General features: G+C 38.2%; 1 protein-coding gene across 6 annotated transcripts in view; it reads left to right on the forward strand.

Annotated features, from left to right (window-relative positions):
* FRYL (FRY like transcription coactivator) overlaps positions 1-17,765 on the forward strand; it is a 279,655-nt gene that overhangs the window by 162,315 nt on the left and 99,575 nt on the right. For all 6 annotated transcript variants that reach the window (XM_030313899.2, XM_030313898.2, XM_030313897.1 and 3 more), the window contains 10 exons: positions 1,909-2,012; positions 2,206-2,314; positions 4,030-4,116; positions 6,649-6,820; positions 7,274-7,406; positions 10,100-10,207; positions 13,435-13,672; positions 15,027-15,212; positions 15,474-15,560; positions 16,685-16,953. In XM_030313899.2, coding sequence (XP_030169759.1) covers positions 1,909-2,012; positions 2,206-2,314; positions 4,030-4,116; positions 6,649-6,820; positions 7,274-7,406; positions 10,100-10,207; positions 13,435-13,672; positions 15,027-15,212; positions 15,474-15,560; positions 16,685-16,953 — 1,493 coding nt within the window. The remainder of the gene's footprint in view (positions 1-1,908; positions 2,013-2,205; positions 2,315-4,029; positions 4,117-6,648; positions 6,821-7,273; positions 7,407-10,099; positions 10,208-13,434; positions 13,673-15,026; positions 15,213-15,473; positions 15,561-16,684; positions 16,954-17,765) is intronic.

The raw sequence follows: 17,765 nt of genomic DNA on the forward strand, positions 1-17,765 counted from the left end.
AAATGATTGCGGCCAAAGAACATACTGGACATATCAAATGTTTATTGGATTTTAATGTATGTAACAATCTGCTTATTCGTATTATACCAAAATGGTAACTGGGGAATTATCTACTCTTTGGTTAAGGCTCAGATCATTTTAGGATGTTTTTATTATTCAGACATGTTTGACAGCATTTCAGTGGCTGAATACACAATAATTGATGTATCATTTTTCATCTTAGTTTTGGCTTTGTTCAGTGTAGAATAAGTCTGCTTTGTAAACATAGGAGTCCATCTTGGAAAGTTTGAAAATCAAGTTTTTTTCATTCTAGATATCTCAGCCCTTCACGTAAAATAATCCAAAATACTTTATTAACCATTTATATGAAGACATTTTTATGTGGAATTGGACTTAAATATTTTTAATATATAACATGTATTAATTTGTATCAGTTGTATTTTTAAAATATAATTTAATGTGAAAATACTGTTTGGAATGTACATCAAACTAATTGAACATTTTTTGATACCTGATATCTTGCATTTAAGTGACAGAAAAAAAAGTTACGTGATAGAAAAGAAAGTACTATAAAAAGCTTGGTTGTTATGAGTAACCTGCACACATTACTTACTACTTTATATGTTACCTTAGTTACATTAGTAATTAATAACTACTTGGGGAGTGTATTTGAAATTTGGAATCATTATGATTTGGCAATAGAAGTAGGGACTGATGTTGAGACACTGACCAGCAGAATAATTGGTATTCCATTCTTAATTATATCAATTCTTCACATAGATGTGCAAAATTCTATTTTCTGATCGCTCTGTTTCTTTTACTTGTCATTTGTTATCTTTTTGTATTGCTTTTAATCATACATAGTTGTCCATTTTTCTATTTCTCAAGAAAAAGTAAAATAGAATGGCTAAATTACTTAGAATTTTAAAACTCTGTTTTGTTTGTTGCTGTATATAAAATAATTACTCAACAATAAATCCCCCAAACTAAATTAAATGAATGCTGATTTATGACAGTCAGTGCATCCTACAACCAATCAACATACACAAAGAATTTCTCCTAATAAAGTTGACCATGAGCTACATTTTCAAAATTCAGCATTAAATCTCATTACATGACCGGTCATCTGAGAACCTTACTTTTTATAATAAGTGGTATGAAGAAAAAGTTTGCTGATCAAGTTGTGATTGAAATGAAATAATTTTCTTATTCTAAATGATAATAATTTAAGTAATGTCTAAGTAAAATTTAAAGGTATAACAACTAACATTTATGGAGCATTTAACATGTGCCAGCAGTGTTCCGAGTGTTTTTCACACAAAAACTTCCTTAATGTGTGAGGTAGGTACCATTTTATCTCCATTTTTAAAGGTGAGGAAATTGTGGTACCAAGCGGTATAAAAGTGCCCCCAAAGATGAGGTGTGGCCAGTCATTCCTGACTTCAGAGTCCTTGCTGTTCCGTAGTCCCTCTTGTAAGGATAATCACTCAGCAATAGTTTGCGTTATTTCATAAATGCAAGTACCCATAATAACCTTTGGTGGCCTAAGTTTTAACTAAGTTTGGACTGCAGTGAATTGCTCCAAAGATAAGGAATCCTTCTATCATGATGTCAATATTGTGTGAACTGTTTACTGCCAAGTAGGTTGATGTGTGTATAAGATAGGAGTTCTTTCAAGTATGAATATCCTTCTGATATTTTTACTAAAGGAATGGCTCGGAATTACCTCTCAGCTTTCTGTACTTACTATATACCGAACGTATATTTACATATTTAAACCTGCTTTAGATTGAATACAGAGAGGAGTGGGATAAGGGCTTTTAGTTGTTGGCAGAGACTGTATTTAATCTTAAATAATTGCAAGTAGTTTAATAAGTTTGTTTTTTATTCTCTCTTGTTTTTGAACAGAATAAAGATCCTAAAATGTCTCGAGTTGCACTGGAATCTTTGTATAGATTGTTGTGGGTTTATGTAATTAGAATAAAATGTGAAAGCAACACTGTAACTCAGAGGTGAGTGTCTTTGCATTAAAATGGATTTTATAAAGATCTTGGTAAAAAAATCACACTGATGACATTATAGTTAACATTTTATAAAGACCTTGAGAAGGAGAATGCATTTTCTTGACCTCTTATGAAGAATAGGAAGAATGTTTGTTGATGTCATTATCTCTTTATGACTCAGTCTTTTTTTTTTTTTTCATAGTCGTCTTATGAGCATAGTGTCAGCACTTTTTCCGAAAGGTTCACGTAGTGTGGTTCCTCGTGATACACCTCTCAATATATTTGTGAAGATTATCCAGTTCATTGCTCAGGTAAGTGCCTTACCTCACAATAACTGAAGTAATTTGGAGTTTTAAAATTTGTTACACATCTAAAAGCGTGATAACAGAACTCAAGGGGACCCACAGGTGGAGCACTTGATTTAGGAAGGGTCAAGGAAGTATTTCTCAGTCCTGCTGTTGCTCCATTGACTAATTACTTCCTGAGTATCTCCAAAGGTTTTTGGCAAATTGTTTTCTCATGCATTCATCTAGTTTCTTAGGTACAGATACTAGAATCCACAGTAGCTAGTTGAACCCAAAGGGAGCTTTGAAGGAATATAGATGGTTCACAGAATCGAATCACTGGTAGGACTACGAATGACTAAGAGGAAATTGCAGAAATGGGCTATCGAGGTAGCTGTGGCCTCTGCCATAGACAAAAAGCTGCCAAATTAGGAAGTCATCACAGTTCTTTCAGAATGCTGCTGCTGCCATGGTCCCCACTAGTAGAGGATTCCTTCCTTCCTGTCCTCCTCCTCTTCCTCCTATACGTCAGTTCCCAAAGACTCACATGAGTATACCAGTTGGTAGGGTCTAAATCACATCCTAAAGCCCACTGCTCTGAGGCATTCTGAGAAATACAATTTTAGCTTTCTAGTCTCTGCTAGTAAAGGAAGGTTTATTAGAAGGGGATTAAACAGGTGCTGAGCAAGCAGATCCAGGGTTTTGGTCACATTCCCTTTGGGGACATCAGCCCTGGAAGAAGCATAGGTAAGGTTACTTCATCAGCTAAGGAAAATGCTTTGATTCCAGAATATTCATTGTGGTCTCTTTGAACTAAAACTGTGACAATTTCGATGATCTGTAATGTTATTTTTAACAGTAAAGAAATAAGGAATATTTAAACAAAATGAATACATTTCTATTTACGGCAGCCCAGAACTAATGATAATTGGATGGATATAAATGTGTCAGTAAGGTGAATGAAAGCAAACTGTGCTTTAGATCTAGTGTTTAGTGGGGTGCCTGATCATGTGACTCTTGATTTCAGCTCAGGTCATGATCTCACAGTTTGTGAGTTCGAGCCCCATGTTGGGGGCTGAGCTGACAGCGTGCTTGGGATTCTCTCCCTCCATCTCTCTCTCTGTCCTTCCTCCTCTCTCTCTCTCTCAAATTAAATAAATAAATAAATAAATAAACAAACAAACAAACAAACATTAAAAAAGAAAAAGATCTAGTATTTACAAAACTTTTGCCATTGGCTCACATCTCTTTCCTTTCTCTTGCCCTCGGATCTTGTCCACCCCCTTGGATTAATCACCTTATACCAACACTCCATGAAAACTATGTAACTCCTCTCAGACATCAGCTAATCTTACTGATCTTCTTTTTCCTTGGAGATTTCCTTCCTGGAGACCTATTCTTACCGTCCCTGTGTGAACTCACCACTCACTAGGCCCGCCGCATGCCTGTTGTTTCGGGACTCCCTTTTGCCATCATTCTGGGAATTTCTTCACTTAGATTTTTGAATATGATTTTGCTAAATGAATGTTTAAAATGTTTATCCTGTTTGTTGGGGCATTAAATCATTTGATAAATAATATAGTCATTTTTTTTAAAAATCTTAATTCATACGTATTTTTCTTTTGTCCACCTAGATCTTACGGATACAAACCTGGTGCCATTATATGTATGATTCGTAACATGATACCCAACATATAGTAGTAGAAAGTTATAAAGATGTCTTGATTGCTATTTTTTTCTAGGAACGTTTGGATTTTGCAATGAAAGAAATAATATTTGATCTTCTCAGTGTTGGAAAATCTACTAAAACTTTCACCATTAATCCAGAGGTAAAAAAAATTATTATCCTATCTCAAAATCTTTTTATTTAAACTTTTTTTTAGAGCAGTTTCTGGAATCAGAACTCTCAAGCTCAAATCTCTAGTTAGAAGCTTTACTTATAATTACTAGTGTGATGATCTAGGACCAATTATTTCACCTTTCTGATAGTCAACTCAATTTTAGCAGTAGTTTCAAGTAGGGTGAAAAATTATCAAGGGAGGATGTTTTCCAGATGAGTCAGCGTAGCTGACTTCTAAGGTTGTGACATGAGCTCAGGTTTCATTTATTAATATCAGTATCAGATTTTTAAAAATAAATATCATTTACTTTACATTTATTGAGCACCAAAAATGTGTCAGGCACTGCTGTAGGTGTTAGAGACAACATGGGCAAAAATCCTTTTCCCCAGAGGGAGATTGATAAAAATAAAAAGGCAAAAGAATTAAATATTAAATATTTCCTACTTCTGTGGCCCTGTTATTCACTTAGTAAATCCTAACTCACTCATTAGACATTACATTTTTAGATTGTTCAAAAGATTTTGCAAGTAACATTGGAGAATATAAAAAGGTTATCTCTTTATTTCTTTAAAATTACTGTGCTGGTCCTTCTCATAATCAAACCCTAAAACATACATTTATGTAGTTAACAAAGAAGTTGGAAAGTTGTTGAAGCTTTTCGTTTGTAGGATTTTTAAGATACATGAATAATTATTTCTAGGTATATACAGTGAGCAGAAATGAGGAATGAGTGTTTTTATAGATGATATACTGAATGTGGTTTCCAGCGTCAAAATCATGTAATGAGATTTTCTTGAACATCCATTTTCAAAAATGGCTTCTCCCATTGAATAAATTTATTTCTGAATATAATTTTTTCCCTCACTGAAGCTCTTACGCTAGGAGTAAAAGAGTGGGAGTTCTGTGTTTTGTTGTTCTTTTCCATGGGCTTACTCTGTTAGTATTATCGTCAGTCTCCATTTTCTCTTCAGAATCTTTTTAAGCTTGCGAGAGCTAGTTTAGTTAAAGCCAGAAAAAAAATTATCCATTAATCCATTTAATCAAACACAAGCAAATTGCAACACACCAAAAGAATGAGTACGTGCGGGTCCTTCTGTGAAACCCAGTACATTATGGAGCTTTCCAACTTCTTCAAGATGTTTTCTGTGACTATGTGACATGACCATGTGATGTTTAGACTGAGGGAGGGCACCAGTACTATGTTGTATGTAAAGATGAGGAAAGCTTAAAATCTTAATCTTATTTAAATTAAAAAAAAAACCATAAATAAAAGTTTTATTGTCTTCCTGTATTCCAGCGAGCTATCTTGCACATCCATGGGGATGCACACACCTACCTTAGAGACCAGTGGCGTAGGTCAGAAAAAATGGCAGCTTGGGCGGAGACAGTGGTGGTGCAGATGGAGAGAAGAGTGCCAACTGAGAAAAGAAACATTGAGAAGGGACCTTGTTTGAGGGGAAAGTACATTTGGCTTGAATGAGTCAAACCTGAGACATCTTTTTGACATCCAGGTAGAGATGTCAAGTGGGTCTGAGGGTCCGAGTTCATAGAAATGAGGCTTAAAATTGACAGGTGATGTGGTGTGGGTGCTAACTGAAGCCATGTAGATACATGAAGTTGCTTTGGGAGAGAAAACATGAGGAGAGGAGACGGTAGCTGAAGACCTCGTCTTGAAGCAGTCTAACATTGGCCCTGCGGCTAAAGGAGGCCAAACCTGAAGTGCCAGCAGAGATGACTCAGCCAGCCATGGCACAGATGAATCAGAGGAAGGAAGTGTTTCAAGAAGAGAAGGAATAGTTGACAGTCCTGTGCTGCTGAAAAGTCAAACAGGCTGCAGGCAAACCGACCACTCTTTTGAGCAGAATGGTCACTGATAAGTGAGAGTTGCCTCAGGAAAACATTATGGGGGGGGGGGGGGCGGGACTTGCTTCATTAAGATGAGCATAGCTAACAGCAGGTAACAGAATGTCCCCGGTGGAAAGGAAATGTTGAAGACACAAGCAAGAGAAGGGGTCATTGGTGGTGTACCATTCCCATTCCCGGGAAAGCAAGAGCAAATGGAATTCTAACAACCAGGAAGCCCAGTGCCCCCTAAGACTGTCATAAGATCAAAGGAGAGGGAGAAGAGGTGTTAGTTACCATAGTGAGAGACTGAGGACAGTTGATGGTTTTTTTCTTTCTGTGAAGTAGGAGATCTGTCATCCGCCTAGAGAGGGGAGGGGATGGTAGGAGGGTAGGACTGCTGAGGAAGGAAGGAAGGCAGGAAGAGGTTTGAAATAAGCTTTATAGAGAATAGGAGAGCCAGTTGACCTCAAGTGAAGGGACAGCATTTGGGAATTTGATAGTAAAACAAATTGTAATGCCTCAACTAGTTAAACAATGTTGGGCAGAAAGGTTGGTTGTCCTCCCGGGCCTTCCTGCCCCCCCCCCACCCAGTGTTAATTGACAAGGTGTTTTTAACAAGAAAAAAGGATATTTTCTGACCTTCTGATTTCATTCTGAAACTTTTTTTTCCTGAAGAGAATGAACATAGGCCTGAGAGTCTTCCTTGTAATAGCAGACAGTTTGCAGCAGAAGGACGGAGAGCCACCGATGCCAACAACAGGGGTCATCCTTCCCTCAGGAAACACTCTCCGTGTAAAGAAAATTTTTCTCAATAAAACGTTGACGGACGAGGAAGCAAAAGTCATAGGTTGGTGTTAACTCAGCCAGACAGTTTGCTTTGTGATACAATTTAATATTCCTTTGGAAACATTTATGATCAAATCTAAAATGAATATATTTGTCTAGTGTGGTTATTCCAGTAGAGAGTGATAGAAAAATGAATACAGGTTTGATAATACCTCTGAGTTTTCATATGAAGAGTCTTCCAGTTTGGTCTTTATTTTCTTACATGATACTGTTCACTGCCTTTTGTACTTCCTTCCAAGTAATTTTAGTTCCGTGCTTAAGTTTTATATATTCTGTCCAGTACACTAACGATGATCGTTAGGGAGAAGAGTGTATCACAGTTGAAATTCCTTTCCTTGGTGACACCAGTAAGCTGATGCCATTTAAAGATAGGCTTTTATTTTTTATGGGAAGTAAGTATGACTGTTCTTTATCTAATTTCTGACATTTTGTAACCGTGACGTTTTTTCTCTAGGAATGTCAGTGTACTATCCTCAAGTGAGAAAAGCATTAGATAGCATTCTCAGACATTTGGACAAAGAAGTTGGGAGACCAATGTGTATGACTAGCGTGCAGATGTCCAATAAGGAGCCTGAAGATATGATTACGTACGTAGGAAGCTCTTTCCCTTTGTTGCCATTTCAGTTTTCATAAAAGGGCACACGTGATTGATTCTTGCTTGCTCCCTTACTCTCTCCTTTGCAGCTGTCCCATATTGCTCCCTGCTGTGGGTGTTGATATAGCAAATCCTTCCGCCTGCTCAGTTGTATTCTTCAAAGTGTTATCAAACTAGCATAAGTAGCAGAAGTCATCCTGGATCTGTTTAGCTGTCAGTGACGAGGCCCTATACTCATTCCATGACCGATAGATAAATCCGAGTTACCCTTGATATGTGTGGATGTAGTTGTCTTATTAAGTCAAACACCTACTCTTAATTTCCAGAACCCCAATAAACAAAAAAGAAAACGTGAAAATCTCCTGGTAACAAAAGGTACAGAGGGGAATAACGGGAGTAGTGTTTTCAACACAGGGCCTCAGGCCCCTGGGTCACCAGGCTTGTCGCTGCTTGCCGTCCGGCATCTTTTTTCCTTGATGTTAGGGACTTTCTCCTCGGGAGGATGTATTGATTATATGGCAGTAACTTGTTTTATTTGCTAGTCAGTATCCACATATCCTGTAATAAGGCAGGACATTTTTTTTTTGATATTAATGTCCGCATCACAGGTTTTAGAACACCAAACTGGATATTTGATCTCTCAATTTAACTAATATACAGTTACTGTATACTAGCGTCTACTAATGTCTCCGAGAACTTCTCCAGTGTTGACATTTTTTTTCCCCCTCTGCATCACTTCCTCTGGAAAATCTACGTCACAACCACTTCCTTACTGTGTGAATGAGTTTGCCCTCCCTGGGCTCCTCTGGCTGTGTGCATGGAGTCTGCTAACATTCCCTGCCGGCTCTTTCCTCTGTACCTCCTGTAAAGTTTCATTCGAATTTCACTCACAGGGGTATCACTTTTCCTTTCTCTGCTGCACTTTAGTCTTTATTGGCCAGTTTCTTCCCTTGATTATCCATGTTTGCAAAGTATCACCTGAGTTTTATCGCTGGAGACCAGGAGGCAACATAGTTATACTTTGCTGTCTGTGTGAACAAGTAACAAATGTGCAGTGACCAATCACAACAGACTTGGGAAAAGTGACATGATTGGGGTGCCTGGCTGGCTCAGGTGGAAGAGCAAACGATTCTTGGTCTCGAGGTCTTGAGTTCGAGCTCCATGCTGGGTGTAGAGATTACTTTAATAAATAAAACCTAAAAAAAAAAAAAGTGACACAATTAGGGATTATGATGCACATCTGTTTATTTACATAGTGATTTGCAGGGAAACTGGTATTATTTAATCAACTCATTGGAACTGAAATTCATGCATATTGGAACCATCTGAAGAGAACACTGACTATATAAAATCTCTAAGAGTAGGTAGCAAGTCTTTTGCCACTATAAAGAATGCTGACCCCAGTACGTTAAGCGTCCAAATTCTTTTCTACATGAGAATTTTTTAGCCCACCTTAAGAACAATTTGGATAAAATAAACTAAGATCCTCATCTTGAAATATAGACCAAAATAAAAACAAAAACCAGGGTGTTAAGAGATTAGATATTTAAAGTAAAAATTAAAAAATCATTGAATAACTAGAAGAAAATATAGTAGAAATAAATTGTATCAAGCCTCTGGAGGAGCCAAGATTTTCAAAATTGACATTAATTCTGTGAACATTTAAATATGTGTATTTGTGTGTGTGTGTGTGTGTGTGTGTGTGTATTCTGAAAATAAAATGAAAAGAACAGACAATACCAACAATAGAATATGAGAATGTCTTTTTTAAGACCCTCGTTAATGTATAATAATAAATGAAAAAAATTATTTTTGTTGGGGCACCTGGGTGGCTCAGTTGGTTAAATGTCTGACTCGATTTCGGCTCAGATCATGATCTCCTGGTCGTGAAGCAGAGCCCCACCCTGGGCTCCACGCTGAGTGCAGAGCCTGCCAAGATTCTCTCTCCCTCTTCCTCTGCCCCTTCCCTGCTTGCTCTCTCTCTCTCTCTCTGTCTCTCTCTCTCAAAAAAATTTTTTTTAATTAATTTTATAGGTTCCTAAAATAACCAATACTTGGTTATTTAATAATCTCATTGTTACTTATTATGACTTAGTAATTAAATAGTCTTTATTCGGGCGCCTGGGTGGCTCAGTTGGTTGAGCATCTGACTTCGGCTCGGGTCATGATCTCGTGTCTGTGGGTTCAAGCCCCGCATCGGGCTGTGTGCTGACAGCTCAGAGCCTGGAGCCTGCTTCAGATTCTGTGTCTCCCTGTCTCTCTGCCCCTCCCCTGTTCATGCTCTCTCTCTCTCTCTCTGTCAAAAATAAATAAAACATTAAAAAAATTTTAAATATTCTTTATTCAAGGTTAGATATTAATTTAATTTAATTTAAAATAATTGTATTCCACATAATTTACTTAAATACAATTTATTATTTAAACATAATCATTTCTGTAGTTTTCTAATTATTGAAAATCTTTTTGCTTGCTAGCTGTATTTTCTTTCCTGTTATTTCTTTATTCTTTTGTCTATTTATAAACTGATAATTATTTGCTGGGTTTGTATGAATTCTTTTTTATAGTAAATACATTAAACTTTTTTAGGGGGAGGGGACTCCTACTTTCTGTAATTATTTTTCCAAGTTTGCTTTCATTGCCTAACATATGTAATAAGCGTATTAAATCCTGTTGTATATTTTTCAGAGGGGAAAGAAAACCCAAAATTGATTTGTTTAGGACTTGTGTTGCTGCTATTCCAAGGCTGATTCCTGATGGTATGAGCAGAACTGACCTCATTGAATTGTTAGCAAGGTAACTGAGAATCACTCTTTGCTATGTTAATTTTTACCTCTTTCAATCCCTTTAAACTTCGAATACACTCCTGTTACTGTTGTCACTAACAGAGTAATAAGGACACGTTCAGTACTTTACTTGATCCACTTTCTAAACTTGCATTGTGTCTTTTGTGTTTTGTGAACACATTCTCCCCACTCATTTTTAACTTTTAAAGTTCTTTTGGATTCCTCTCTACAAATCCTACTTTTCGATTTCCTATCTTTCCTTCTAGTGTGTTTCTTAGGATTTCGATAACATGTTATTCCTGAATAGATGTGTGGTGATGCCCATTAGGCAGGTAACTGCCGTGTTAACTCTTGAAGCCATTTCTATAGCTCGTTTTCACTTATTTTTCCTATTGTGGAGCCCGCAGGGTTCAAGTTTGTGCTTCTGTTTCCTCTGTTGGGTTTGTCATAGCTTTATAGAGTAAGAAATAACATGACAACCAAATGTAAATACTTGCTTCCAAAGCTAATTCTAAGTTGAGGGGAAGGCTTGTTGGAAGCTGCTTTGTCGATGTACGTAGGGATTCCGTAGGTAAGGGGTCAGCAAGCTGCTTCTGTAAGGATGACATAGTGAGTATTTTAGGATTTGCAGGTCATATGGTCAGCATCACAGCTGCTCCTCTCTGCAGTGCAGGGCAAAAACAGCCACGGACCTCATGGAAAGGAGGGGGTGTGACTGTGTTCCCATGGTGCCTCATACATTCTGGCCCTTGAGTCATGGTCTGCTTGCCCCCACTCTAAATGAAAAGCCAGGTGTAATGACTGTCACAGAGCAGTGATACTTGACTGTACTGAAAGATGTTTACTCCCTGCCAAGCACTTACCACGGACTTAAGTTAAATTCGCCGTGAACAGTTAATAGACTTCTCTAGCAACCCCTTTGACCTCCTCTGCGAAAACACCTAGCACCGCACACAGCCATCACTATCCTGTCCTCAACCTTTGCAGGTTGCCATCGAGATACAGAATGGCATTTGTCTCTATTCAGGATGACGAGGAGAGAAAAGGAGTTACTTGGAGACTTTGCACCATGAGATAAATTCATCCCTTTGCACTCTCTTAATTTTTTGCTGTGAATTGAAGAGTTGCAAAGTTCATGTCAGCGTTAGGGAAGGAAAAGAGGTGTAATGATTTGTAATGTTATTCTTGGGAAAACAGTAAACAGCTCTCACTCAGTTGCACTCTTTCTACTCGCCCTAATTTAACTCGCCTGCACATTTGTGGCTTAATGGTCCCGTATCCCCCCGCCAAAATGAAACTCCCTCTACAAGGGTCAGGGATGGAGGAGCCTGGTGAAGGGAGCAAACATCTGAACAGTAAATGACAGCTTTGCAACTTGATTTACTTTGCATCCTTTTCCTGTGATATTAATTAACTAATTAGCTTACTTCAGCAGAAAGGAAGATTCTGCGTTCTGCTCTATTTTGTCCCCCATTCTGATCATTTGGAATTGCAATGTCTAAATCTTGTTTTTGTTTGGTTTTTAAAGCAAGTAAGCAAAACAAAGATGCATTTGTAGACCTGTATGCTATGTCTAAGGAAAGTTAATTCTTCTGCCTTAAATTAGCCAGGCCACCCTGTTGTTCTCTACACAGTGGTGAACTCATGTGTGTATAGCATGAGTTACACAGATAGGTGTAAGATGGGCATGAAGATTTAAGGGATGTTGAAATAACCTTTAAAGTCAGCATCGTGGAGACAGTCACTGTGCCTCCACAGTACCTCCCTTGGTGCCGCTATCAGAGACAGAACGCTGGGCTAGAGATCCTTAATCTGATCCCCTGTGATGGCTCTGACGGGCTGCTCTCACTGGTGCCACTTCGTGGGGCTAACTGCAAGTCTGTCTAGCTGTAGTAAGTTTTCTCTTCGGTCTCATTGCCGGTTGAAGGTTGGCTTAGTGAAGACCAGAACTGAGTTCAGCAGGGTGAAGACTGTGACATCTCCTTCCACCTAAAGCCCACGGCTTTCCTCCTCTGTCCGTGAGGATGACTCCACCCTCGCAGCTTCCTAAGCATGTAGTTGTGGCACATGCTTAATATCACCTATTAACCTTACTCGTTCAAGCTGTTTCCAACACTGATGCATGTGTTTTGATGGTCAGTCGCTAAAGTAATCCTGTTCAGCCCCAAATCAGAAACTCCTGCTCACAGAGTATTACATATTGGTAGCTTCACTACTGGGGCCATCTTTTATGGTTTTCTTGTTGATCGTTCTCTTTATGTTCTGGTAAAACCCATTAGCTCATATTATGTTCATGTCCTCCGATTGTTTTGGTATCTCTAAAAGGTAATTTTATACAGCCTCTTCTCTAATTTGCTTAGATTTAAACTCCCTTTAGGGACTTCCGTGTTAGAGCAACCTTTTTCCCCTCAGGTGCACTCCATTTATATTACTGCAAATTTACTCTCATGCTCACCTTCAAGAATTATCTCCGTTAACTTGATTTCATCTGGGTTTATTCTATTTTCTTGTTCACAATCGGCCATCTTATAGTTTAACTGTAACCTCAGCAGCATGAAAAGGACAGAGACAAATCATTTTCTTTCCAATGATAGTAAAGGACTACATAAATATGAAATAATGCTTAGATATTATATGAGCAGATATAATTTTTGACTACAAGAAAACAGCATTTTAAGGATTAAAGAATTTTTAAAATGTAATTCTGATATGCTGATCTGTATTTTTTCAAGTGCATTTTCTTTTTTTTTTTTTTTTTTTTTAATTTTTTTTTTTTTCAACGTTTATTTATTTTTGGGACAGAGAGAGACAGAGCATGAACGGGGGAGGGGCAGAGAGAGAGGGAGACACAGAATCGGAAACAGGCTCCAGGCTCTGAGCCATCAGCCCAGAGCCTGACGCGGGGCTTGAACTCACGGACCGCGAGATCGTGACCTGGCTGAAGTCGGACGCTTAACCGACTGCGCCACCCAGGCGCCCCGAAGTGCATTTTCATTATGATCAAACTTTCCTGAAGTTTTTTAAAAACACCAATATTAATAGATTCATATGTGAATTTAAACACGAGAATAACCTAAGGGTGAATATACAAAAAAAAGGGAACATTGGTTCCCATCCTCCTACTTCTTACAAACCAGGGAGGAGGACATCTTTTTTTAAGTTCTTAGTTTTAGGTTTTAGATGATGAAACTACGTGGAAGGTTCTGAGGTTTGCTAATGGAATTTTGTTCTTGGTAGGCTCACAATTCATATGGATGAAGAACTACGTGCTCTGGCTTTCAATACCCTGCAGGCACTAATGCTTGATTTTCCAGATTGGCGGGAGGATGTTCTTTCAGGATTTGTTTATTTTATTGTTCGTGAAGTGACTGATGTCCATCCCACGCTTCTTGATAATGCTGTAAAGATGTTGGTACAATTAATAAATCAGTGGAAACAGGCAACCCAAATGCACAACAAAAACCAGGACTCCCAGGTACCAGAGTCTTTTGTTTTGTCCCTTTGTATGTGGTCAGTGGTAACTGACCAACAGTCATGTCAATAGCTATTGATTTCTTGCAAACTAAACATTTGATCGGTTTTGTTTGCTTTCGAAGTTTTATAATCCCTAAACTAAACCTCCCTGCAGTTCAGATGTTAAATATAGGGTTCGTGTGTCCAACCTTTCCAACCCTCTTCCTTTCGTAACAGTTGGTTCTGAATGAACACAGAGAGTAGAGGCAATTCTAGCTTACGTTTAGGTTGTTTCCAGTATATTTAAAGCTGATATAACAATTTTGGGGAGTATTCCATTTGAGTTATTTGATTGTTTTACCCATGGTGCTAGTCCCTGCTTCACATACGTGGTTTGTCTGCTCCGTTACCATGAAAGGTACTCAGCTTCTTGATTTATATAACATATTGCCCTAGAACCTTGGAATTTTAGAGCAGGATCATCTAAACCAATCTAGCTCGCAGCCTTCAGTGAGCATGGAGAGGAGCCCAAGAACCCCTATTTCCAACACGCTCCTAGGTGATGCCATGCTGCTAGTCTACACTTTGAGTTCAAATTGTCCCAACTCAGTCCCTTCATTTTCCACATAGAAGTGTTAGGCCAAGAGTGATTAACAGTGTCAGCTCCAAGTTTACAAAGTAACCAGAGAATGCCAGAAGCTCCATACACAATTCATATTTAGACTGCCAGTTAAAAAGCTTTTTATCTCTGTGTACACTGTTACATTTTTTTTTTAATGTTTATTTTTGAGAGAGAGAGAGGATGAGCAGGGGAGGGTCAGAGAGAGGGTAACAGAGGATCCAAAGCGGGCTCTGCACTGACAGCAGCGAGCCCAATGTGGGGCCCAAGCTCATGAACCAAACCACGAGATCATCACCTGAGCTGAAGTCGAAAGCTCAACCGACTGAGCCACCCAGGTGCCCCTGCGGTGTTACATTTTTGTGAATTAAATATTATTATTTTTTTTTCTTTTAATTTTTTTTTTTCAACGTTTATTTATTTTTGGGACAGAGAGAGACAGAGCATGAACGGGGGAGGGGCAGAGAGAGAGGGAGACACAGAATCGGAAACAGGCCCCAGGCTCTGAGCCATCAGCCCAGAGCCTGACGCGGGGCTCGAACTCACGGACTGCGAGATCGTGACCTGGCTGAAGTCGGACGCTTAACCGACTGCGCCACCCAGGCGCCCCTGAATTAAATATTATTTAAGTTACTTGAGCTGAGGCAGACCTATAGCTATAATGTATATAATTTGGTTTATTCTTTAATTAATGGTTATACTGGAATGTCTACACATACTCTTTTGTTTGATTTTTAACTTCTTTTTATTTTTCAAGCATGGTGTGGCTAATGGAGCTTCTCATCCCCCTCCTCTGGAAAGGAGCCCGTATTCCAACGTATTCCATGTGGTCGAAGGGTTTGCACTTGTCATTCTCTGTAGCAGTCGACCTGCGACTAGGAGATTAGCTGTCAGTGTCCTTAGAGAAATACGGGCTTTGTTTGCACTTTTGGAAATACCTAAGGTAAGATTTAGGTATATCATTTAATTATCTAATGAAAGTACATAAAAACTATTCTTTTGTTCATTCTGTTGCCACCATGCAGGCATAACTTAACTTATAACAAAGTAACAAAGGCTTTTTGACCTGGTCTAAACTAACCCAGCTGCCTTCAATTCCATTTGTAACAAATAGTGCTGATGTGCAGTTTTTTTATGTTTTCTTAGGTTTGGCTTTTCTTAATCATTCCTAAATATTTTTAGACATGTGCTCGCTTTTTTATAGGGTGATGATGAATTAGCCATAGATGTGATGGACAGGCTGAGCCCATCCATTCTTGAGAGCTTCATACATCTCACTGGAGCTGATCAGGTAACTGTCATGATTTCATGCTATTCAGTCTTGCCTTGGAACTTTAGACATACATACATGCATACGTGAATTTCCTTTACAAATATAATGCATTGAAGAGTATTTTATGCCCAAGTTGTAATTAATTTGACTCATTAAGATGGAGAAAAACACTTTGTTAGCAAATGCAACTAAACTTTCTTAGCTGGGCTTGATTTTTTTTTTTTTTTTTTTTTACGAAGGTCTTACATTAAGACTTCAAGATGGACATAAAAATAACCATCAAACTTTACTACTTGAAGTTTCTTTTTTGTTCCTGTTTGGAACACATGGACAAGGTTTCTAGGCTTTGAGTGTAACACTTAGCTCTTATAATTCACAATTTAATGTATAACCAAGGGAGATAGTAATACAATTTTGTAAACCTAAGAGATCAATTATAAATCTTTTCAGTTTAAAGAATTCTGCTTTAGATTATTAACTACGATTTATGCCAACAAAAAGAATAATGAATGACTCTTCTCATGCCTACATGCCTGGCTTATAATGGGTATTTTTGTAAATATCTATTGAATGATAGAGTGAATTGGACCTCTGTTCAGTTTAAGACTTTGTTGTGTCTTTGTTGTTGTTTGAATGACACATAAGTTGCTCTGAAGGTAAATCTTTATCTCTTCAGTATAATAGCTTGGAATTATCATTGAACAAATATTTAAGAATATGTACCTCTGGAGAGGAGTCTGTTTTCCTGTCTCTTCTGCCTGTGCATATATAGGGCATGTCAGCATAAAGTTAATGGTCCATTTTTCAGTTCCCTCTTAGTTTTAGTATGCCCATGAAAGTTGATTATTCATATATGAATTATGTAAGTTGTGGTTCTTCACCTTTTTGGTTCATAGATCCTTTTGAGACTAATAAAACCTCTGGAATCTTTCTCCAGAAAAACCCATGTACACACGTACACACAAAAAAACTTTATATGCAATTTCAGGAATTCACTACTCCCTTAAACCTTTCTTGGACCTCATTATTACCTCTGTTCTAGAAACTACCAAGAGGCCACTTAGAGTTTAATGCAATCCATATGGCAAAACTCTGAAACTTACGGAAATGTGCGATAATCCTTTGCTGTTTTCTCTACGCAGACTACTTTGCTGTATTGCCCTAGCTCGATAGATTTACAGACATTAGCAGAATGGAACTCTTCTCCTATCAGCCACCAGTTTGATGTGATCAGCCCATCACACATATGGGTATTTGCACATGTGACCCAAGGCCAAGACCCATGGATTATAAGTCTCTCCAGTTTTTTAAAGCAAGAAAACCTTCCCAAACACTGCTGTACAGCTGTGAGCTATGCTTGGATGTTTGCATACACAAGACTTCAGTTATTGTCCCCACAGGTTGATATAAAGTAAGTTGTTTTCCTAGTGTAAATTTTAGAATGTGTAGACTGTCAGTTTTTATAAGTACGTATTTGAAAAGTTGTACAAGTTGGAAATTCCACAAGTAAATAACCTGCCATAACGGACTGATGTACAAGGGGAGGAGACGAAAGATGTAAAGGATGTAGTCTCATAATCCCTTCATCCTTTTCATGTAATTCAGTCTCACCAAATTGTTGGTTCACTTAATAGCACAGTGCTTGGTACATAGTATGTGTCTGATGAATCTGTACTGAAGAATTAAGGAGCAGAGGATCTGGAGAGGAGTGTGGATCTGGATATAGATGAGCGTATAGAGGAAGGGTGCAAAGTGAAGAGACACCAAGCACAGTGACCTTACTTTTCCTGATGACATTATAAGGAAGTCATCTGCTGACAGGGATTAGTGATGATGGCATTGGGGATAATGGCAAAGATTTGGAATAACTGATGATGTGATAGGGTGTTAAACAAGGTCATCGTAAACTGCAGTTAATTTCTTCTTGCTCTTAAGTATAGTATTTTTGAACCTGAATTTGAGTTCCCGATTTCACTTTATCCAGTACTTTTTATCAGATCACATGGAATGAGGCCTCTCATCATATAAGTTGCCCGTATAAACCCAACCCCTGGATGAACCTAACACCTTAGGGTCATTAAAGGCTCTCCAAACCTGGCTCTAGTCTGTACTTTCCCCTTACTTTCTGTCATTGCTGTCCATGTGTTCTTAGGTTAGAACCACACAAACTTCTCCAAGTTCACCGCATGTGACTACAGTTTCCACTATCTTGAGTTTTAGTTC

The sequence above is a fragment of the Lynx canadensis genome, chromosome B1 (assembly GCF_007474595.2).
Source record: "Lynx canadensis isolate LIC74 chromosome B1, mLynCan4.pri.v2, whole genome shotgun sequence".
Taxonomy (NCBI): domain Eukaryota; kingdom Metazoa; phylum Chordata; class Mammalia; order Carnivora; family Felidae; genus Lynx; species Lynx canadensis.